This window comes from Manis pentadactyla, chromosome 3 (assembly GCF_030020395.1).
Source record: "Manis pentadactyla isolate mManPen7 chromosome 3, mManPen7.hap1, whole genome shotgun sequence".
Taxonomy (NCBI): Eukaryota; Metazoa; Chordata; class Mammalia; order Pholidota; family Manidae; genus Manis; species Manis pentadactyla.
In genome coordinates, this window is record NC_080021.1 from 202,406,321 (window position 1) to 202,429,227 (window position 22,907).

General features: G+C 51.6%; 1 protein-coding gene across 4 annotated transcripts in view; it reads left to right on the top strand.

Annotated features, from left to right (window-relative positions):
* COL27A1 (collagen type XXVII alpha 1 chain) overlaps positions 1-22,907 on the top strand; it is a 133,896-nt gene that overhangs the window by 24,751 nt on the left and 86,238 nt on the right. For 3 of the 4 annotated variants that reach the window (XM_036915554.2, XM_036915547.2, XM_036915550.2), the window contains exons 6-10: positions 9,247-9,300; positions 10,664-10,717; positions 19,095-19,139; positions 19,743-19,796; positions 20,236-20,280. In XM_036915554.2, the coding sequence (XP_036771449.2) occupies positions 9,247-9,300; positions 10,664-10,717; positions 19,095-19,139; positions 19,743-19,796; positions 20,236-20,280 (252 nt within the window). The remainder of the gene's footprint in view (positions 1-9,246; positions 9,301-10,663; positions 10,718-19,094; positions 19,140-19,742; positions 19,797-20,235; positions 20,281-22,907) is intronic. The other variant, XM_036915549.2, reaches the window with a different exon arrangement.

Consider the following 22,907-nt stretch of genomic DNA (forward strand, 5'->3'; position numbering starts at 1 on the left):
CACAGAGATGACACCTCCCCAGGGAACCTTCCTGGAGTGCTCCAGTAACTTTGTGATGAGACCACTGAGACCAGAGTGACTGGGGTGCTGATGACCACGGGGTCCTGTTCCTGGGGCTCCGGCAGAGCAGGGTTGTCCAGGGCGGGGTGTGGAGTGGGAAGCTGGCGACATTTAGGTCACGGGAGATGAGGTCTCAGGAGCAGCTGGAGAAATCAGAGAAGGAAGATGCAAGGTCAGGGACGCTTAGGGTGCGTGATTGTGCCCAGGTAGTGCAGGGCACACTGGGAAGGGCAGAGGGGCTCCAGGGGAGGGTGCTGCCCAGCCGAGCCTCTCCTCTGTCGGATAACTTGGTGAAGAACACTCCCGGGCTTTGGTTGGCCAGGCCCAAGGGCCGTCTTTGCGAAACCTGTAAATCCCGAGCGGCTTGCGGAAAGCCCTTCGCCAGCTGGCTCCAGGTCGTGCCGCCCCCAAAGGCCTGCTCTGACTCCTAGGGTAGAGCTCTCTGGCCCACCAGCTTGTCTAGGAGTGTGAGGTAAAGGTAGTACCCAGGCAGCCCTGGATATATGACCGTGACACCAGAATGCCAGTGAAGAGTCCTTGCACAGAGCTGCAGGAGCATCGGCATCAGCCCCGGCAGCTCTGTGACTTGACAGCCAGGCAGGGCTGGGCAGGAACAGAGGCCTCAGGTGCTCAGTGGCCAGCGGCTGCCCAGAGGTGCTCTGGGTTTTAAGTCAGAGGACAGCATTGGTGATACAGTGGTAAACACAGCTGCTCTCCAAGGCAATCACTGATGACCATAAGCACCATATATTAGATCCTACTGTATGCTAGGCCCTGTGCATGCACATTATGGAGCTTATCTCCCTTTAGTCCTGACAAAGACCCAAAGAGATGGGTGGAGGTACTGTCCCATTTCCAGACAGAGACCCTGAAGCTCAGGCAGTTAAGATGCCGTCTAGGGATGGCAGCAGGACGTGCCCCTGTCGGGCAGGCGGAAAGAGGTTGCTCCTTGGGAGACTTCTCCTTTGCAGAGGCCTCAGGTCTGCCAGGCTGTGGGGTATATCAAGATGCTGAGGCTCGACAGCTGTTTCGAATTGCCAGGTTTGCTCAGGAACACGCCTTTGTTGGCCTGCCCTGGGACTGTCCGGTCCTTCCCACTCCGTCTCCCTTCTGCTCCCAGATTGAGCTTTGCTTCTGTGGCAACAGATGCTCCATCAGCTCCTCCCCCGGTCCACGTCGGCCCCACGCCGCGGGGCCTCAGCCCCAGCCCCGCGGCAGCCCCAGCCTGGCCTGCAGCCCTCTCCCACCCTGCCAGCAGACGTGCTGAGGCAGAAGCAAGGCCCGCCAGCTGCTTCTCCCTCCATTCTGAGAGGCAGCCCTGGGGGTGGTGAGTGAGGCTTGTACCTGGTAGGTGCATCCTCCTGCTGCCACATTGAGGTGGGACCAGTGGACCTCCTGGAAAGGACGCCAGCCTGCTCCTGTGTATAACAGAAGACTGGGCTCCAGAAAATAGGCTGCAATGGGAGGCTGCTTTTTCTATTAGCACTTGCGTAAAATTCCAATGGGAGAAGCCATGCCCTTTGCCCAGACACTTCACCTAGAGCCCAGGGGTGAGCACAGGTAGCCCCAAGACAGGTCAGTTGGGTGGGAGGCGCTGGTCTTCTGGGCTTGGATCCTGGGCTGCCCTTGATCTGTGGCATGGCCGGGATGGTGCTGTCTCTGGGTGGAACTCCTGACTTAGCTGAGGTTGGAAGAGAATGTAGTATATGTGCATGAATGTGTAAGAGTCTGGGAAGAGGGACTTTACTGTTACCAAGATCCCCTTTGGGCTGGGAGGTGATCCGATGGGACTGTAGTACTGGCCTCCCCCAGGTCCAGTGCTGGCTTCTCTTCCTCATGGTGTTGGCTTTTAGAGCCACTTCTGGGGCTACCCATCCACTCATCTTTCTGCAGTTAACAAATGTTTATTGAGCACCTACTATGTGCTGTTGCTGGAGAAGTCAGCCAAATAGTTAGGGCTTGCCCTGGTGGCGGGGGAGCCTGAACCTTGCCCAGAGCGGTCACTGTGCTGTCCTTCCTTCAGCACATTTATCGAGCCCTCTGGACCTTATGGCCTTGTGGGATAAAGACCAAAGGGTAGGAGACACCAGTGAACTGAAGATCAAGAAGGGAAGATGAAAGATTTCATCCATCTTGAGGTCACAAAAGGCCAAGGTGACTTATTCAGGTCACTGGCAGTGCCCAGCAGTGGCAGATTCTTGGGCTTGCCTGCCAGAGGACACTTACCAGGGCTCCACAGCTGGTACAGCCAGAGTCAGGCTTCAATCCCACCTGCCTCCTCCAGAGCCCAGGGCTCCCCCACATACCATATACCCATACACCCCACATGCATCCCCATCAAGAACAGGGGTCATCAGCTCTCACAGAGTCAAGATCAAGGACTGAGAATGAGGCAGAGAAGTTGGACCCTGGGATGATGGCATTAGCTGACCTTGGAGGGCCGAAGTTGAGTCACTGGGTTGATTCATGCAGCCATAGTTAAGAGCACAGACTCTGGAGCCAGGTGGTCTTAATTCAAACCCCAGCTGTCACTTCCTGGTTCTGTGATTGTGGGTAAATTATTTGAGTTTCCTATGCTTCGGTTTCCTCATCTGGACAATGGGATGATAAGAGTAGCCGTTCCCTTGAGTTGTCATGAGGGGTAACCAAGTTCCTTAGAGCAGCTCTGGCCTGTGGCACATGCTGCAGGAGGGTCTGCTGTCAGCATATGTAAGCACAGGGCCTGCAGTGGGGCACAGTCAGGTACAGTCTCCACCCTTGTGGAATTAAGCTAGTCATACTGATTGTTAAATCATGCCACAAAAAGGACCCCACATGAGAGGCACTAGGTGGGGATGGTCTGGTCTGGGTGAGGCCTGCCTTCCTAGAGGTTGGGAAGGTTGAACCAAGGTTCTAAGTGCAGCAGGTGACTAGACACACAGGCAAGAGGCCTGGGGAGGGCAGCAGGCCTGGTAGATGGAGGTAAGACTTTTAGACTTTATCCAAATAGCAGCAGGAAGACATGAAAAGGTTTTTAGCAGAGGTGGCACAATCAGATGAGGTTTGTAAAGGCCCCTCAGGCAGCTTGAGAAGCAGGGCCTGGCAGGTGGCCAGTGGGGAGGCCTGTAGCGCTCCTGAGGGCAATGCTGATGCGGGACGGTGGGGAAGTCGGGGGTCTGCAGGCTGTGGTGCAAGTGCAGAGGTGGGCAGGGCTCCAGCTGTGCAGGAAGGCTGGTGCTGCCCACGCCCGAGGATAAGGCCCCTGGCCCCATTCTCGGCAGCCAGCTGCCTCATCCCTGGTCTGGCTCACTGGGTTTGCAGCGAATTACCCAGGATTACTATGGGCCTCAGGCACCAGGGGAGGATAGACAAGGGGTGGGTAGGGAGTAGGGGTAGGAGCAGGCTTGGTGACCCAGCCGGCTTCTACAGAGCTGGTGGGAACTGAGGTGGACACGACTCTACAGGGTTCTCTGGCCCCAGGCCCCAGCCAACCTTTCCCCATCCTTTGACGATGGAGGTAGAGCATAGTGATTAAAGAAAATATACAAAAGTCTACCTAGGAAGTGTGCAGGAAAAAGTAAGCTGCCAGCAGTGGCCCTGCCCTGTAATAAGCACTGAGTACATTGCGAGCAGCTTATGGGTGAGGGACTGGTCAAGAGTTTCATGGACTTTGTAGGGCAGGTGTTATTCCCCCCATTTTACAGATGAGAAAACTAAAATCCAAAGTAGCTAAGTGACCTGCCAAGGATCACATTTCTAATAAGTGGCAGGTGCAGGATTTGAACCCTCTCCTGCCTTACTCCAAAGCCCATAGCTACAGGGCCATTAAGCTCCAAAGCTCTCTAACCTTTCTCTGTAGATTAAGCAATGTATATTAGGCAAGATATATATTCATCTGTGTGTATGTGTGTGTGTGTATATATATATATACACATGTATGTGTATATATAGTGTATAGATATACGTACATACATAGGGCGGATGAATAATTTAAAATATACCTTGCACATAAGTGCTGTATGAGTGTTTACTGTTATTTTATTAACAGTTGCCTTCTAGAAAGAATGAACCAATTCATGCTGCTGCTAGCATTAGAGGAAGATATTTTTAAAAGATAATTCATTATTGTTCTCACTTTACTTCATTGATGTTCCGTGAGGAGAATGCTCTTCTTATATCTGTTTTTCATTTGTATTTCACCATTTATGCATTTGTCTATTTTTGAAGTTGGCATGTTGTCTTTTGTCATTGATTTATAAAATTATTTGTATTTATATATTTAGATTAGTAAGGCTTCATCTACCTTATAGATATTTTCTAATTTGGTTGTTTTCCTACCAAAACTATTCATGATAACTTTCACAAATGGAAGTGTTACCTTTTTTTTTTCACTGGACTAAAAGTAACAGCTAATACTTATTAGGAACTTAAGATATCCCAGATAGTTTGGAGAGGGCTCCACCCATGTGTCAGATTTATGGTTGTTTACTTTTATACTTAGACATTTCCTTCCTATTCCAAGATCAGATAGGTATTCACTTATATTCCTAGTCATTTCGTAACATTATTTGTACTGTTAAAAAAGTTAAAACATCTGAAATTAATCTTCATGGGGGTGGGTATGAGGTAGGACTCCAACTTTATTTTTCCCCCAGTAGTTAACCATTTATTAAATAACTCTGTCTCTACTGATTATGATATGATAGACCAGGTATATTTCCTGCCATTGTGTTTCATTACCCTGTTTGTATGTTTTTGTGCTAGTAAAATACTATTTTATTTGACATCTACTATCTTTTTGTGTCTTTTCAACCCTCCCCCCATCTTTTAAAATACTTCTGGGTATTTATTTTGTCAAATGAACTTTATGCCATCTTAATAATTTCCTTAAAAAAAAACCCTCTTGAGGTATTTATTGGAATTGTTTTAAATGTGTATATTAATTTGTGAAGAATTTAAAAATATTAAGTATTCCTATCTAAAACCATGGCATGTCTTCCCATTTGGTTGAGTTTTTTAAATGTCTCTTAGTAAATTTTTATAGTTTTTATTGCATAAGCCCTGCACAGTTCTTATTAAGTTTATACTTAGAAATTTCATATTTTTGCTGCTGTTATGAATGGAATATTTTTCTCATTATATTTTCTGGCTGGCTCTCAGCTATCAAAGAAAATGTTGACTTGTATTTTTGTACTATTTGTTCTTATTTTAAAACCATGCCCTTCACTGAATTATCTTGTTAATTCTAACAATATTTCAGTTAGTTTTTCTGGATTTTCCAGACAGTCACTCATATGGTTTGCAAAAAAGGACATACTTTTGTCTACTTTTCTTCGAAGGTTAGTAGTCTTATTTGTTTTTCCTGCTTTATTGCATTGGCCAGAAATTCTAAACACATGAAATAGTAGTGTGATAATGAGAGGCCCAGTGAATCTTCAGAGGAGGTTCCAGGGATGGGGCCAGATCTGACCCAGTCCCAGCCCTAGAGTTGTCTCTTGAGCCTCCTTTCATTCATTTGCCCATTTGTGAAATATTTTCTGATGCCTTCCCTGGGTCAGGCCCTGTGTTACATACTTTGGATCAGAGGTGACTTCGACAGGGGACTTCTAACCCAACATTTCCCAATCTTTCATGATTTATTCCTCCTTTGTCTCAGTCTCTCTCTAACCTTCAGCACCCAGAGCTCTCTATTTTATCTACCTCCCAACCCTACCTGCAGAAAAGAAGCTTAGCCTAGTTCCCATTCCTGCTACCTTTTAGCATTTATGGTTTAGGATATATCATTCTATCTATCTTCTAGTTCTGCAAGTCTCTGTTAACTAGTCCAGGTGGAGTCTACCATTCCCCACAGAGAGAAGGAAAGGGGCTTGCCCAAGGTCACACAGGCTCCTTGGCTGGAGAGCTGGGTCTGGTGACCAGGTTCTCATCTTCACCAAGGTGTAAGCAATTAATTAGACTTTATATAGTCCTTAATATATCTCTCTGGGGAATTTGCAGGAGTCTGGCTGAGAAGATGTATAGTCTTCTCCATCCCAGAAATAATACCTTTACCTGACCAGGGGTGCCTCTAGCATCCCTGGAGCTGAAACTCCATCTGATTCCCTCCTTGACTTCCTCCGACTTTAGCTTAGCTGGAGTTCCCTTCAGGAATTTGCCCTCAGACTGGGTCAAGTTCTCCTTGACTTCCTCCTCCCTTCCACTTGCTCTCCCTCTACATGGATTATACTGTTTCCTCTGCACTGTATTAAAATGTAAAGAGCTTGGGCTCTGTCTGGAACCAGACTGCCTGAGCCTAAGTCCCCTTTACTAACTGTATGACCTTGGACAAGTTACTTATCCTCCCAGTACCTTAGTTTCCTCATCTGTGAAATGGGGGCAGTGATAGTTGCTACCTCACAGATTCATGTATCAAGGGCTGAGAAGAGACTCAGTAAATGCTAGTGCTTATTATTATTATTGGTCTCTGTTTTCTCCATCAAGAATTCCCTGTGGACATGAGCTGTGTCTCGTTCCCCACCTTGGGATTCCCTCCTCCCTCTATTCATCACAAGACGTGGCTTAGAGTAGATGGTCAGTGAGTCTCTGTACATGTGGATATTGAACGTGGGCAGGAGTTACTTCGCCAGCACTGTGCTGGCTGCTAGGAATGCAGGGAGAAACCTGTAAGTAACTCAAGTGCCAGGGTAAAGACCCTGGGCAAAGGAGCAAGTCTGTTATCTCTTTGGATCTTAGGTTCCCCTTTAATAAAATAACAGAACAGGCTACATGAAGGCCCACCCCCAAAAGCTTTCTACGCCCAGCTCCTCTGCCAGCTGCAGACTGAGGTGGGTAAGAGCGGGTGGGGAGAAGCTGCTGTCCTTTTTTGGCCATTAGAATCCTCGGGAGCCATGGGCCTGGCCTTGCACCATGGACATAAAAGGCATTGGAGCTGGGTTTGTGAGCAGCTGAGGGTGGGAGAATATCTGTGAGGGGCAAAATTGCAGTGTGAGGTGGCAGATCCCAGAGGGTGGGTGCGGGAGAAGTGACTTGGAAGGGGCTGGATGGACAGAGAGCTGGCATTCTAGCAAGGAGGGGCCAGCCTCCAGCCTGTGGCAGCTGGAGAGATTGTGAGAGAGGCATCGAGGCTTCGTAAATGAGAACTTTGAAGTTGACAGACTGGGGGCTAGTCAGACCTAGTAAGCCCTTGCCTCTTACCTGTGCCTCACCCCAGCCTGTCACTCAGCCTCTCTGAGCCCTGGTCTTGGTCCTGAGTTGCAACAAGTGAGTGCTAAGACAGCTAAGGGAATTGTCGCATAGAGTAGGCCTAGCACAATATTGGGTGTGGGACAGGTGAGCCATGAAAGGCATTCCCTTCCCTCTTTAAGGCTCCATCAGTTCAGAATGCAGTGGTTTCTTGTGAAGATTTAACTGACTCAGGATGTGGAAGGTCTGGGTTCTGAGGAAGAATAGAACCAAATGAGAATCAGTCAAAATTGGCCAAACCACCTCTTCCATATGTCACATCCATTTTCCCACTGGCTCATTGCCAAGAAACCTGGGAAGCCAGCGGATGTGTGTGAATGTGGGTGGATGGATGCTTGTGCATACACTACTGTGCAAATGTGAGTGCATGTGCACAAGCATCCGTGTGCATGTATGTGTGTGCACACACCTATGTGCACTGTGTGAGCATGTATGTGCATGTGCCCGTGTGCATATGTGTGTGCACGCACCTGAGTAGATATATGTTTATGTGTGTTCATGTGTGTGTGCATGCACCTTGGATGAGTATATATGTACATGCACCCACGCACATGTATGAGTACACGTGCTTGTGCCCTTATGTGTATGTGTGCCCATGTGTGTACATGCCTGTGTATGGGTGCAGAGCAACCCCCATTTTGAGGTTAGTAAATGGAGGCTCAGAGAAGCGAAGTGACTTGCCCGAGGTCCCACTGTCAATCCGTGGCTCTGCCCAAGGGTTTCTGACTCAGGGCCCAGTTTGGAGAGAGAGTGTGGGAGTGAGGGTGAGGGACACGGATCAGGGCCTCTTTCTGGAAGGTAAGATCGGGGTGGACTGACGTTCCAACGGACTGTTTCCTGAGAAATTTAGCCAGGTTGGACCAAATGAGCAAGCCCACAGCCATGAGCATGCTCCAGCCCAGCGGGACACAGCTCGTGACTTCTTTGGGCCCTTTCCCTGAGCCCCATGCTCTTAAGAGCCAGGATTGCCATGGGAATACTACCATATGCTGGGCACGAAGGGTGCTTGTGTCTGACTGGCCCCACTGCCTGTGGTTTCTCCCCTGTTTACAGCCTCTTCTAACTCCCTGTGTCTCAGGACATCCTAGAACACAGATCTGGGAGACACAACTTCGGAGTTGTGGTCTCAAGTCTGCCAATGCCTCCTTCGGGGCCCAGACAGTCCCGTTCCTTCCCTAGCCTCAGTTTCCCCAAATGTGTAACCAGAGTAGTAATACTTCCCTTGACCACTTCTTTGGGGTATTGTGAGAATCTAGTGATATAAGAGATACTGCAAACTGTGAAGGACTGTACACAAATGCAAGTGGGTGTTGCTGCACTGATCTAGTAATCAGAGAATGGTGAGGTGAGCCTGCAGGAAAGTCAAAAAAGAGTTGGGTATGCCACTTGGATGTGTCTCAGAAACTGAGAGCCCTGGGGGATAAGCCAGGAGGCAGTCCTTGCAACACTCATATGCAAAGACTTGTTGCCTGTATGAGGGCCCAGGGATCTGCAGGTTGGTCGGGAAGGATGCACTGAAGCTACGTTTTGAAGAATGTTTATGTTTTGGCTAGTGATAACTGGGGAACGGTTTTCTAGGTGGGGGTGACTTCCTGAGCAAGGACCTGGCAGCAGGGAGGGGCAGGGCATGGTTGAGGAATGGGCTATGGTCTGGGAATGGGGCAGAGGGACCCTGTCGGTGGGTTTGGCTCGTGGAAAGAAAGTCTGGACAGGATGGCTGGGAACAGGTGATAGAAGACTTGGGACACCAGAGGAGGAGTTTGAACTTTGTCATCATGCAGTCAGTGGGAGCTATGGAAGGTGTTACAGCAAGGGGAGATGGAACTGGAGAAGACCCCTTTGGAGGGTGTGAGTGGGGGATGGATGTGGGGGCATTCAAGCAAGGGAACAGGGCTTTGAGCAGAGTTTGTGGGGAGACATTCTCTTAGATGATTCGAGGCCACAGTGGAATTGTTTTTGTTTCAGGGACAGAAAGGGGACCCAGGGCTGTCATCAGGAAAGGCCCACGATGGGCCAAAGGTAGGTTTCCAGGGACCCCAGTGCTCAGGGAAGCCGGGAAGTGGACAGTAGGGAAACCGCCGTGCTCTGGGGCGAGCCCTGCTGGCAGAGGCCACTGCATGGCAGAGGCAGGAGGTGGGGAGTAGAAAGGTCAGTGTGTGGCTTGGTCTGTCCTTTGAGTCCTTCCTCTGTCCCCGCACCAAACCAAAGCCATTCTCTGCTGTCTTCTGGGGTGCAACTTATAAAACCAACAAAAGATTTTGCCTGTGGGCACACACTGGGTGAATGACCCTTTGCCCAAAGCCCTATATCACTTTTTGCAGGGCCCTCTAAGTGACCCTCGGCATCCAGAAGCTTCTTGGTATACATGCCCAGGAAGCTTCCAACAGACATTCAAATCCCCTCTGAGGTTGTTCATTCAAGTAGGCAGGTCTGGGGGCTTCTAGGAGGAGGGAAGAGAATGGGCTGGAGATTCAGGGCTCCCTACCTCTGAAGGGCTATGCAGACCAGAAGGTTCTTCCATAGAAGAGAAAACACTTAGTCCAAAGGACTTCCTCCATCCCTGAAGCATCACCCCAATACGCTGATCAAGGGGCCTTGAGGAAGCACAGGCCAGGTAGGAACAAGGGAACCCAGAACTCTAAGTAAGGTCCCCAGCATCTCAGACATACATATTCTGGAAGGAATGCCAAGTGTCTGGTTTCCTTCTGGACCCAGTGCAAGTACCCTCCTGGCAGACAGAACACTGCCTTTCAACCCTGCCTCCTGTGCTTGGGCACAAAGAAGCAGCAGCTCCTTTTGATTTCCCCAAGGCACAGGTGGCTCATCACTGATTAGGTTTCTCATTTAGCAAACATTTACTAGGTGTAAATGTCCACATACACGTCCACCTGCTCCTTATTGTAACCTTATAAGCCAGGGTAGCTAGGCCCTGCCTGCAGATAAGAAAACAAGAGGCCCCAGAGGCAGGTGGTTTGCAGGAGGTCACACAGCTGCTCAGGTGCAGAGGATTTGTACCCAGGTCTGACAAAGTCCAAGAGAGAGAGAGCTGACTGGAATGGGACAGACAATTCCAGTGCGTGTCCCCAGGGGTGATGGTTTTCAAACATGGTTTTAGTAACAGAACCCATTTCCCAAATGGTATATTCTGTGCTAAAGTCCAATATAGAAAATAGATCAAGTGGGCAACTGAGGTGAGTGGGAGGGGCTGGGTACCCCATCCTCTTGGCGCCCTCATCCTTCACAGGAGCCCCCAAGTCTCCTGAAGCGTCTAGGCCTCCATGAATCCTGTTTGCTGACAATTGGCCTTGCGAGGTCACACTTTCAATCTAGTGAGTGTCTCTGCTCCCGTTCCCCTGCCTTACCACCTGTCCTTGTTTTACAGGGTGACATGGGCTTACCTGGGCTCTCTGGGAATCCGGGACCTCTTGGACGAAAGGTACACCTCGGTGTTGATGCTTTGTCTTGCCCATTGGGCTTCCTAGCAAGTGGGGTTCAGGCCTGCCTGCTCACCCACCTCGCCCCAGCTCCAGCCTGGCTCCCTGGGGCACGGGGAACATTGGTGGGAGGGGACAGAGGTCTGTGAGGGTTGTGCTTGCCTGGAGGTGGGCAGCATTTGGCATGGTGCAGGTCTCCCGACCATGATTAGTGAGGTTGACAGGAAGCGGCCCTGCTTTGCTGTCCCTCTGTCAGGGCCCAGTTGCTCCTGGGAAGCCGATCCGGGTGTGCTTGTGTTGGTGGTGGGCGGAGTGCTGCCAGGGGCAGGAGGGGACCCCCCAACTGGGGCATGCACATCTGGTGTGTTGCTCTTTCTATAGAGCCTAGCACAGGGTGTGCACATAGTAGGTGTTCAGGACATGGGGGTGCTGATGCAGGCCAAAGAACTGCTTTTTATAGGAGAATCTCCCATTTTCCAGTAGATACACCAGCCTAGGGCCATGTCTTACTTCCATCCTGGCTTTCAGCCATGGCCACGGCTGCCCTCTCTGGGCCATCTGGTTCTCATCTGGATAGCTGTGGTTTCTCCTGGCTCCATTCTGTCCTTTTTCCAAGGGTTCTGGTGGCACAGGGGACTTGGAGCATCACGTCCCCAGTGTCCCCTTTTCCTCCACCCTCCATGGCCAGAGCAGGCAGTACTGCAAATCTGAAGAGGTCAGACTCAGACAAGAGTCCATGGCTGTTCTGTGAGCTGGGGAAACGTGGTATTTTCTGGCCCAAAGAACACAGGACTCCCGCTCCCCACTCACTTTCCCTTTGGGCTCCAGCACTTTCTGTTGGATAAGGTGTGAGTGGAAAAGTCTGCTTCTAATCCCGGCTTATAAAGCAGTGGTGGTCTCACTCTGCACAGGGGTGGGAATCTAGCAGAAGTTGCAGGAGATGAGGAAACAGACTGGACTGGCTGCTGCCTGAGGTTCCAGGGCTCCCTGCTCTTAGCAGATGGCCAGGTGGGCCAAGAGCCCCCACCAAGAAGGACCAGCTCACTTGACAAGGGAGAACCTTCTTTCCTAAATTAAGGAAGAGCCTCTGTGTAGTTGGGAAACTATTTGGCAAAGCCATTTACACACAGTCCCTTGCGCCCCGGCCCAGGCAAACACAGAGAAGTTTGGTCAATGGCAGGCTGGTGTCACCTGCTCACGGAGGGTGGTGGGCAGAGCGTGGGAGAGCCCAGGTCCCAAGCCAGGGGCCCCTGAGCAGTGGTGGGAGTCAGGGAGGAGGACAGCTGGGGTAGAATGTACCTGGAATTGTCACTGTTTGGAAGCAATCTTCCCTTGCACAAGTGTCTTTGGTGCCAGCAGTGGCCACTTGATCCTGATCCTCATGTGTGGCTTTTCTGCATCTTATGTGGAGAGTCTTGCAGGCGAGGGGACATCAGTAGGTAAGAGGTGAGGTCAGCATCTCCTTTGCTCACCTGCATTCTCTGGGGGAAGACAGATAATAAAAAGAAAAAGAATAAAAATATGAGGTATGTTAGATGATGAAAAAGCTGTGGGGGAAGCAAGGCAGGAGGAGGGAGTTTGGGTTGGGGGGCTTCCCAAGTTAAATAGTGGGGCAAATTAGAGGTGGCAGAGAGTTACTGTCCCTTATCAGCTTTCCTCGCAATAGCCTCCAGGAGTTAAGACAGTATTATGCCATTTTACAGCAGAGAAAACCAAGGCCCTGAAAGGTCTCGTTCATTCATTCATTCACTAATTCATTCATTCACTCATTCATTTTTCCAGTCATTCAGCAAATGTGCACCTGGATCCCAGGCCCTGTGCTGACACTGGTGTTAAATGCAAATGAGATCATCGGGGACCTCATGGAATGTCGTGTCTACGGCAGTGGTTCCCAGCCTCCCTGTGTATTAGAACCAGCTGTGGAGCCTGGGCCCCACCACAGGGATTCTGGCTCAGTTGGTCTGAGTGGGACCCATGCACAAGATTCTTATGTGCAGCCAAGAATGAGAACTGATGGTTGAATGAAAATACCTTCTGGAGTCCCTAAGTGGCAGAGCTGGGATTTGAACCCAGGTCTCTGCCCTCAGGCCCTTTCTGTCTTCACAGCACTTACTGAAATAGCTTCCCAAGTAACAGTGGACCCATCAAGTAAAAAAGAGGGTCCCCATCTGAGAGGGTTCGGTTCTGGGCCACCCACCTGCGATGCTTGCTTAGGGCTTTGCTGAACCACTTCCTGAGGGCTGGGTAGGTGCATAGACCAGGTCAGATAGACCTGGATGGAGTCCAGCTCTGTCCCTCTCGTGCTGCATGACCCTGAGCAGGTGGCCTCACCTCACTGAGCCTCAGTTGCTTCATAGAGCAGTTGGGAGCGTTCAGTGAGATGTTATATCCCCAGCACCCACGTGGGGCTGGCACTTGGTAGGCACTACAGACATATTCACTGAATGAATGAACGATCATGATCATGAAGAAGAAGTACTGAAGATCTTGCCCATCGGGTGCCATCAGTCATCTTAGTTACCAGTTACCCACCCTCTACCAGCCAAGTAGGCTTCCAGAACTCCATTTGCACTTTGGGAGGGTGGAGTCCCATGTGGTCCCTAGTCTCACCTGTCTTTCCTGTAAAAAAGTGCTTCTCAACTGAGGGTGGTTTTGGACCCCCAGGGAACAGTTAGCAAGACATTTTTGGTTGTCCCAATTGGGAGGGGAAGGCCACCCACCTCTAACGGGCAGGAACTGAGATGCTGTTAGATGTCCAGTGACGTACAAAGCAGCTGTCCCACTGCAGTGAAGACTCATCCAGCCCCCAGTGCCCGTGGTGCCGAGGCTGAGAAACTCTGCCACATGGAAACCCTCACTCATCCACCCCTATGTGCCCTGGGCCTTCGTACTTCCCTGCATTTTCTTATGCTTTGTCATCTCCCAGCACACTCTCTCTCCCACAGTCATCATGATGTGACTGTCCCTGGACACAGTTCTAAATACCATCTTCTCCAAGAGCACTTCCCCAGCACCTCCAGGGTGAAGTCATGCCCTGTTCCTCTGGTCATCCTGCCCATCTTCTCGGCCTCTTCGGGATTCTGCACTGTCTGGCCGGCAGGAGGCCCACTGGTGTCCTTAGCACATTTGTCAGACTGCAGTCAGTACACCGAGGACCTGTTCATCTTTACTTCCTCATGCTTAGCACGTGCATCTGCTCTGTCCCTCCCTCCCCTGCCTGTGGCATCATCACTCATTGATTTTTCTTACCAAGCCTTAATACAGCCTCAGAATCTTTCTTAACCCATGGCCCCAAATAGAAATGACTGATGTAATGAAGGTGAAACTTCCTCCTGGCTTCTTCTTGCAGACCTCACCCTGCCCTTGAGCCCTCATTATGCCTCCAGAGTTGGCTACAATCTGTGGGAAGCTGTAATAAAATGGGAGATCATAGGGAGTCTTCTGGAAGTGTTGGGGAGAGCACAATTGAGGTTGCCTAAACAATCTCATGCCTTTCTGCAGAACTACCAGGTCTACTGGAAGTTAGCACCCCCAGTTCCATGCAGAGCGCCTACCAAGAACCTTCTTCAGGCTTCCCTACTGCTGAGCTGCTTTGGGGTTCACTCCTGAGTTCTACTCTCGCTCTGCTCTCCAACCCGGTTCCCCCTTCAAGCCTCAGTGTACAATGCTGACTCCTTAGGTTGGCTGTCTACCTCTCCTGGCATTTAGTACTTCTTCGTTCCACTTAATATGTGTTCAGTGCTTGTATCTCCTTCTAGAAGATAGGGAGTTAATTTCTTTTGTTCACCAGTGTATTCTTAGTGCCTAACACAGGGTCTGGCTCATCTTTGGGGCTCAACAAAACTTTATTCAATGAATGAACAACTTGATGAATGAATGGGCCAAACAGAAAGTGTTACTTTCCTGCCCCACCTGTCTCAGGTACCTGCTGAGCAGAATTTGGTGTCAGATGCCCGGCTGTGCCATGATCGACTATGCTTTGAACAAGCCATGCATTTCAGAATCCTATAATTTTTGAGCCAACAGGATGCTTTGAGAGGTCATCTGGGGAAACTGAGGTCCAGAGAGGAGCAGGGACTTGGCCAGTATCATGTGATGCGTCATTCTACCTCTTGGCATGTGCTTCTTCCTCTCACTGATCCTTTCTGTTAAATGGGGTGCTCCGTCCGCTGACTGCCCAGTGTGGTGTGCAGGCTGCTGAGGTGGTCGAGAAAGTTAGTGGGAGCGCCAAGCAAGCACGGTGAGTTCATTTTACCGCAAGAGAAGCTGGGGCCTTGTGCAGACTGAGGTGGATCCTGGCGGACCAGATGAGATCTAGGCACACATTGGTCCCCAGGACCCTCAGGCAAGGACAGGGCCCGCCCCCTCCCTGCCCAAGCCCCAAATAACATTGCAGCCGACCGGGAGACTGTCTGCAGCAGCAGTGAGGTGATGTCTGGTTTCTCCTTATGCACTGAAAGCAATGATTAATCTGGCTTACAAAGCAAAGTATAGACCAAGCTCTATTACAAACATGGGTCGTGTAGAGACCCGCCTGCCAGGCAGCTGGAGGCCCCTTGCAGACTCCGTGGTCCCTGGAGCTCCCCTGAAGTATCTGCTCACCCCTAGTGCCAGTCAGGTACTTATCACACATGGGGAAATCATTGCCCATGGGTCCACCTTGTGGTGAGTGCCTGCCCCATAGCTACTGGGGCCCTGGAGAAGACAAGGGTTTAGAGTCTTCTAGGTCCTGGGGCCCTGTCATTTGAAGCTGTTTGGCTGGTCCCAGCTTGGTAAACACTGTTAAGGTACTTCCAGGGAGCACACAGACCTTCCCCCCTGCCTTGGCTGTGTTCAGTCTCGGCTGCTCCCAGCCAGCTAGGAGAAGTGGCTGTCCCTGGCAGTGTCCTTGGCCCCTCAGGGTCCACTGATTGGGAAAGACGTAGGAATCGTGGCCTTCTGGACAAAACACAGCCCAGTGGGTCTAGCGTCCTGGAATGGTCTGGGCTTGGCCATACTTTGCTAAATAACCTTAGGCAAGTCCCTTTCCCTCTCTGAGCCTGTTTCTCAGTCTGTCCAGTGGGAAAGGAGGTTTTCAAATGGACGTCTCAAGTGCTTTCCCACTCAGGTACTTCAGGATTCTGCCACCGTCCTCTGCCCCAATGAGGCTGCAATGACCTGCATGTTCTGTCCTGGGGACATGGGCCTGGAAGGGGGTCTGGCTGTGGGTGGCCCTGTGGCTTTTCTAGGTAGGCCTTTGGCTTCAGTAAGTATGGCTCATTCCTTGATTTGATGGTTAAGGGTATAGAGATTAGAGTCACAGCCTGGCACTGTCTCTGGGAAACTATGTGGCCTTAAGAAAGGCTCTTTACCTCTCTGAGCCTCAGTTTTCTCTTCTGGCAAGCTTGCAAGACGATTCCTACTTCCTAAGGTTGAATGCAAGGAGTTGGTGAGCAGATGTATTTAATGATTTCATGCCAGGCCAGGCATAGAGTAGTCCACTGTCCATGTTCCTGTTGACCATACATTTCATTTTAGCTGCATCCTGAGTAAAGAGTTTATTTGAAATCTCCTGGGATTTCACTGGCAACACTTCTCAGCCAACACACTGGTTTCCAGCAGGTGTCTTTGTGGCTAAAGAGGAAGCCAAAGAAGTGGGCGATACTCGGGGGTTCCCTGGTGCCCTTTGAAGGTTCTCTTGGGATCCTTGTCCTGTATTGCAGTGGCTCTTTACAGCAACCCCTTGAGGCAGGCAGAGGATGGCAGAGTGAGGCTCAGAGAGGGCAGTCACCTATGCAGAGTCACACAGCCTAGAGCTCAAGGCTCCACTCATCTATTCATGGCAAAAGACCTTGCTTGTTCTTCCTCATCCACAAGTTCCAAGTGAAGAAAGGATAATAATGGTGATTATATGCCTTATAGCATGACACAGCCCTGCTCAAAAGCCTCCTGTGGTTTCCCATCATATTAATGCCCAGCATCCTATGGCTTCCTGCTGTCCTCTACCATCCTGCCCCTTCACCCCCCGACCTCCTCACTTACCTGCTCCAGTCGCACAGGCCTTGTTCTTCCTTGAACCCACCCAAAAGCATTCTTGCCTCACAGCTTTTGCACCTGTTGTTCCTTCTGCCTGGATTGCTTTTCTCCAGAGAGTCAAGCCTCTGCCCAGCTCCCCAGCTCCCTTCCTGCCTGCCTGCAGTCTCTGCCTGTCTCTGTCACTGCCTTTCTCTGTCCTCTAACTCTGCTCACTTTTCTTCATGGCACTGGTTATGACCATACATTATCTCTTTTTTTAATTTTAATTTTTTATTTTGGTAAAAAGCACATAACATAAAATTTACCATCTTAACCATGTTTAGGTGTACAATTCAATAGTGTGAAGTATGTTCACTTTGTTGTGCAGCCCATCTCCAGAACTTTTTTGTAGATCCATGAAACAACAGCTCCCCAGCTCCCCCTCCCCCAGGCATCATCTTTATATTGATTTGTTTTTACACCTCCTTAATTAGACTGTAAACCCCATTAAGGCAAAGGATATTGTCTTCTCATTCCTCCCATGCCTAGAGTAGTGCCGGCACATACGATTTCAGTAAATGTTTGTTGAATGAATGGAGAAAATATGAAGATCATGATAAAAACAGCAGCCGGTCTCTACAGGGTGCTTGGTTGGATTCAGATACTGTGATAAGTGCTTCACACACATTATATCATGTGCCATGTGCCATCCATGTGCCAGCCCCTATATTCCCATCTTACAAAAGAGGAAATTGAGGCTCAGAGAGTGGCCCCATCAGGTCATACAGCCAGCCCACAGTGAAGCGGGATAGGAATCTAGATCAGTCTGAGACAAGAGATCCTATCCACTCTGCATGCTGGCTGCTGGCTGTGCCTCAGTTTGCCCACTGGGCAAAAGAGCACACACCCCGGCTAGGAGAGTCTCATGCAGCCATGTTGCATCAGCATCATGGGCCCCGGATGTGAGATGCAATTATGATGCTGAGCAGTCTTGAGGTGTGAGTAGATGCAGAAGGAATGCTTGTAAACTCCCCAGATTTCTTGGATCAAAACCACTCTGTATGTGTATTTTAGGAGACCCTTTTTCCAGGGGCTTGCATGGGTGCACGTGTGTGTGCCTGTGTCTGTGTATGTGCGTGGCCTGAGATGTCTACAAGGCTTTCCCAGTGTGGCCTCAGGACCTGGTGGTGAGTGTGAGCCTGCAGCTCCTGAGTGATGGGACTTGGGGCAAGTGACTTCAGTTCTCCATTACTCAGTTTTCTCTTCTGTAAAATGGAGGTGATCATCCCGTACCCCAGACTTGTCCGACTGTTGGAAGGGCTAAAGGAAGTTATGTGGGTGTGGTCCCAGGTGAAGAGCAGTGCACAGAGGGCTCTCCAGGCATCACGCAAGTGCTCTCTAGAGCCTCGTTTGTCACCATCTGGGGGAGCCTGAGGATTGTAGAGTTCCTAAACACCGGAGCAGAAGGGGGCTCAGCACTTCCACTCCCTCAGCTGAGGTCCAGAGAAGGGCAGTAACCCACCCAGAGTGGCACAGAAAGTTAGGAATAGTGTCTGAACCATGCCTGGGGCTCCCTGTCTGAAGGGGTCTCATGGACACCAGTGTGGCCACCCTGTCTAAAATGGAGACCTTCTGCTCCGTCTTACTTCACAGCTGTCCTAAGCTGATGGAAGCTTGAAGTCTGGGATTTCCCTCCAGAGAACTCTTATGAAATGGCTCAGGTGGTTGTCTCCAGCACCACCTGAAGTCACACACTCACTTTGCATCTCTTGACTAGAGACTTGGCCTTGGACCTGGTAGTTGGGCCATAGGGACAGAGGGTCAAGGTTCGTTCTGGTCATTGCCAGAGTCCTTCTCAATCAGGCATTTGGGTGACCGCCTCCTCCACGGACTAGGAGCTGGGACAGTGGCAGGCAGGGAGGCAGCTCTTTGGGTTAATATTGACAGAAGGTCCCAGCATCTCATGGTGGTTGAGCATATCACAGACCGGAAGGTCCTGATTGGTCCACCCATTCATTGAGAAATCAGTCATTCTCATTCTACACTGAGAAATCATTCAGAAAGAATGGCTGGGATATAGTGTCACTCTGTCACACTTGCTATATCCCAGTTCAAAGCCCACAAATCCTGCCGGAGGAGTGAACACAACCCTCCTGTTGTCCTCTGGTCTAAGAACCATTCACTGGGGGCAGAGAGGAAACCACAGGACGCGGCTGACTGATGTGCATGTATCCAAGCGTTTGGTGAGTATTTATTGAAACGTAGTATATCCTTGCCGTAGCACATGCAGCGCTGAAAGGACAGGCAGGGAGGCTGGGCCGCTGCCATCTAATCCACAAGCCCAGATGTGCCTTCCCGGCCTGATGCCATTTCTTTCCCCAACAGGGACACAAGGGCTATCCTGGACCAGCGGGGCACCCTGGAGAACAGGTGAGGGTCGTGGCCTCAGCCCCGCCCTGCCTGCTCTCCCCTGTCCAGCCTCTTCCTGGGCCCTGCTCCATAAGTGAGCCCCAGAGCCAGGCTGTTCTGTCTCCCCTCCTGCTGGGGCCCCCACCCTGTCCTACCTCCCTCTCAGCTCCATCTGCCTGAAAGAGCTGGCGTCCATGCCGGGCCAGCATTGGCATGAGCCGCTCAACTCCGGTTAGGGCCCTGAATAGCTGGCCTGTTCCAGGCGATGTTTGGGGATATTATACACACAGCCATGGGGTTTGCAGGAATTTTGGCTGCACTGGCCCAAGTCAGCCAGCAGCCCCTGCCAGCATGGGAGAGCCAGCCAGGCCTCCTCAGTGCTTTCTTATTCCTGGGCTACTAGCACAGGGGTTTTGTCCCTCCGAACTGGTCTGACCAGTTTCCCAGAGGGGTGGGCTTGGGGGCCTGTCAGTCCGGTGGCCGCATGGCTTCCCTTCCTCCCATTTCCTCTCACATACCTGCCCTCCTCTTTGTCCCTTGTAAGCCCCAGTCCCCCACTGTCCCCCAAACCTGTAGCTTGGCACAGTCTCTCCTCTCCTTATGTCTCTCTCCATTCCTTTGCAGGGGCAGCCAGGACCTGAGGGCAGCCCAGGGGCCAAAGGTTACCCTGGCAGGCAGGTGCAGTATATGGCTTCTGGAAGCTCTGTGGCCATGGTGGTGTGGAGATGGCCACGGCGCCCCCAGGCAGAGGGTGGTAGCAGGCTGGGGGCAAGGAGCTGTACCCAGTGGGTGGGCCCTGAAGAAAGGGCTATTAAGGGGGCTGGACTAAGGAGCCCTTTCTTTGGAGGCAGCAGTTCAAGGATGCTCTGTAAGAGAACAGAAGAAAGAAGCATCCTGGTGTTGTGTGGGTGGAGCTCAAGGCTCCTCCCACTCTGTCCCTGAGCCATGGCCCTGGGGCCCGGGGCAGCTGGGGGCTCAGTTTGAAGACCAGGAGTCTAACCCACTCACATTCTGCAGAGGGGGCAGCTGAGGCCCAAAGGAGGCAGGACTCGCCCTGGGTTGTTGGCAGCAGGTAGGACACCTCCATATGTCCTTGCCCCTCTGTCTTTTATTTCAGGGGTTACCTGGACCAGTAGGAGACCCTGGCCCCAAAGGCAGCCGGGTAAGTGGGCCTTGGCACGTGTCACGCAGGTGGGGCCCTGGGTGGGCATTACCTGTCCCTCCAGTGGGCAGCTGGGATCAGGGCTGTGAGCCTCTACCCGGGTCTGTCAGGCCAAGCCCCTCCCACCTGAGCTCTCTCTGGAGAGCAGAGGGGCCCAGGAGGGCCAGGTGATGGGAGACCCTTGAGCCAGGTAAGGCAGCTTGGTCCCCATGGCCAGGTGGCTGGGCAGCAAAGGTTCTGCTGAAGGTCCGGCCATAGTGCAGCAGTGAGAATCAGGCATCTACTTGCTGTGTCCCCCAGCGTATCCCAAGGGCAAGGCTTCCAGAGCTCGGGCCACTTTGTCTGTCACTGGGATCCTCAGAGCCCTCCCTCCCACTCCTGCCCGAGGGCTGGGGGCCCACCGTTTTTAGGGAGCAGTGGTGCCTGATGTGTGAGTGCTGGGCAGTCCTGGAGGCTGATGGAGCATCTGTTCTCCCCCTCCTTCGAGGCCCCTGGAGCCATCAGCCCCAGTTTGCCCATCGCCACAGTGGGCATGATGTGCATTCCTACCTCTAGCATGGTTGTGGGGATACCAGAATCTGGAAGCAAATCCTGTTGAGGAGTTCAGGTGGGGGCTTCCAGGTGAGCTGCGGGGTGCTGGAGAAGGTTCTGGGTGAATTGAATGGGGGTAAACAGTTTGAGAGACTAAGAGATCATCTTAGAAGGTGGGATCCTCTCTTCTGCATACAAGGAAACTGGGTTCATGGTGGGGACCTGGTGGCCCCGGTTTGTGCTGCACAGCTAAGGTGGAACTGGGATGAGGACCCAGGTGTCCTGAGGGCTGGGCTTGCTGGCTCTCAAAGAATGCTCAGCAGGAGGGCCACACAGTTCTCAGTCACGCCAAGTCAGGTGTGACACATCCTCCACTCCTGAGCCAAAGCCATTTGTGGCCACAGTCTCAGCCTAAATCCACAGAGCTGACAGGTGACTGTTAGGGGAGGTTCTGGAAGGTGGGCAAGTTCCGCAGGGTGTGGTGAGGATGATAGTGATATGCAGGGGCTGAGAAGGCTCGTGTCCTAGGATCCTGCATCTCCCTCTTTTTATCCAGCTGTTCCCATGAGCTGGGGCCCCAGAGGGGCCTTCTGAGCCCAGAGAGGTCTTCTTGGTGAGCCCTGGGGTCCCTGACCTGCCAGGAGGATGGGAGGAGACATACTAATGGCATCTAGGGTTGCCTGATGCTTGGCACATGTGGGGAGAGAGCTGGTCTGGCTCCAACCCTCTCTCTCTGGGATCGCAGAGCCCTAGCAGCCTGGGTGAGCTGGGGCCACTTGTCTGGTCTCGCAGCCCTGCCGCCACCAGCCTCATGTTTATGAAACAGGCAGTGCGCAGGCTTTGGGATCAGGGGGACTGGATTGGAAACCTGCTCTGCTGTTACAAACTGCGGGATCTTGGGCGAGTTGCGGTGCCTCTCTGAGCCCATTTTCTCCCCTGTAAATCTGGAAACATAAGCCCTGGTAGGAAGGATCAGCAAACATTAAGATGATGGGTATTTCTTACACGGGATGCCAAGAAGGAGGCTCAGTGACTGCTTGGCTTTCTCAGGGAGGAGATGGCTGTGAGCCTGCACTGGCTGCTCGTTTGTGAGAGGCAGTACTGCACAGTGCTTAGAGGCCAGCCGGCATCAGGTGACCTGAATGCAAATACCACTTCTGTCAGTCCAGCTGTGTGACCCTGGGCCAGTCACTTCACCTCTTGAAGCTAGCTGTTCTTCCCTCTATAGGGGCTGACTAATAGTACCTACTTCTTGAGGCAGTGGTGGGGGTGCAGTAAATGTTTCAATGCATGCAAAGCACAGAGAACTGGGCCTGTCACTTAGTTTGTGCCCAGTTAAGTGTTAGCTTTCATTACAGTTATGATTAAGTCATTCCACAAATATCTAGAGAGTGCAGAGTGATAGGAGCTCTGGGGTAGGTCCCTGCCCTTGAGAAATTCTGAGGCTAATGAGGACATAAAACATGGACATAGATAATGAAGATGCAGTGGAGGAAGTGGCAAATCCTATTAACTATAGTGCAAATATGGTGTCTCTGTAGAGCAAAGAGATTGCTCTGACTTGGGGCATCCAGGATGCTTGCAGAGGAAGGAGCATGAGAGCCAGGCTAGGATGGATTTGCTCTGCTTTCGTAGGGGTGTGAGGGGCACGCTTGGTGGCAGGCACAGTGAATAACGGCTGGGAGGCAGAACGCTCTGGGTGCACTCTAGGGCAGTGGACTCCCAGCTGCACCCCGAACTAGTTGTGGCACTCTATCTCTGGAGCTCTGGTGTCCTTGTCTGTACACTGGGAGGAGTGACAGCTGATCTGCTGTGTCCTTGGGAGGGCTGAAGCTAGTGGCACACGTGTGTGGTGGGATGTCAGCACACTGGAGTGGCAGCTGCTGTGACGCTGGCATTCAGGCAGCCAGGGGTAGATGGGAGCCCCCCATCCGGGGCCTTTAAGGCCTAGGGGAGGCATTGCAGAAGCCATGGGCCTCTGCCAGCACCGCTTGGAGTGGGAAGGACCTGGTGCCACTCTAGCATCTAACCCAGCCGAGAGCTTCCTTCCTCAGGTCCCGGAGCCCCTGGCGTGGGGCGGGCCTCACCCCGAGAGT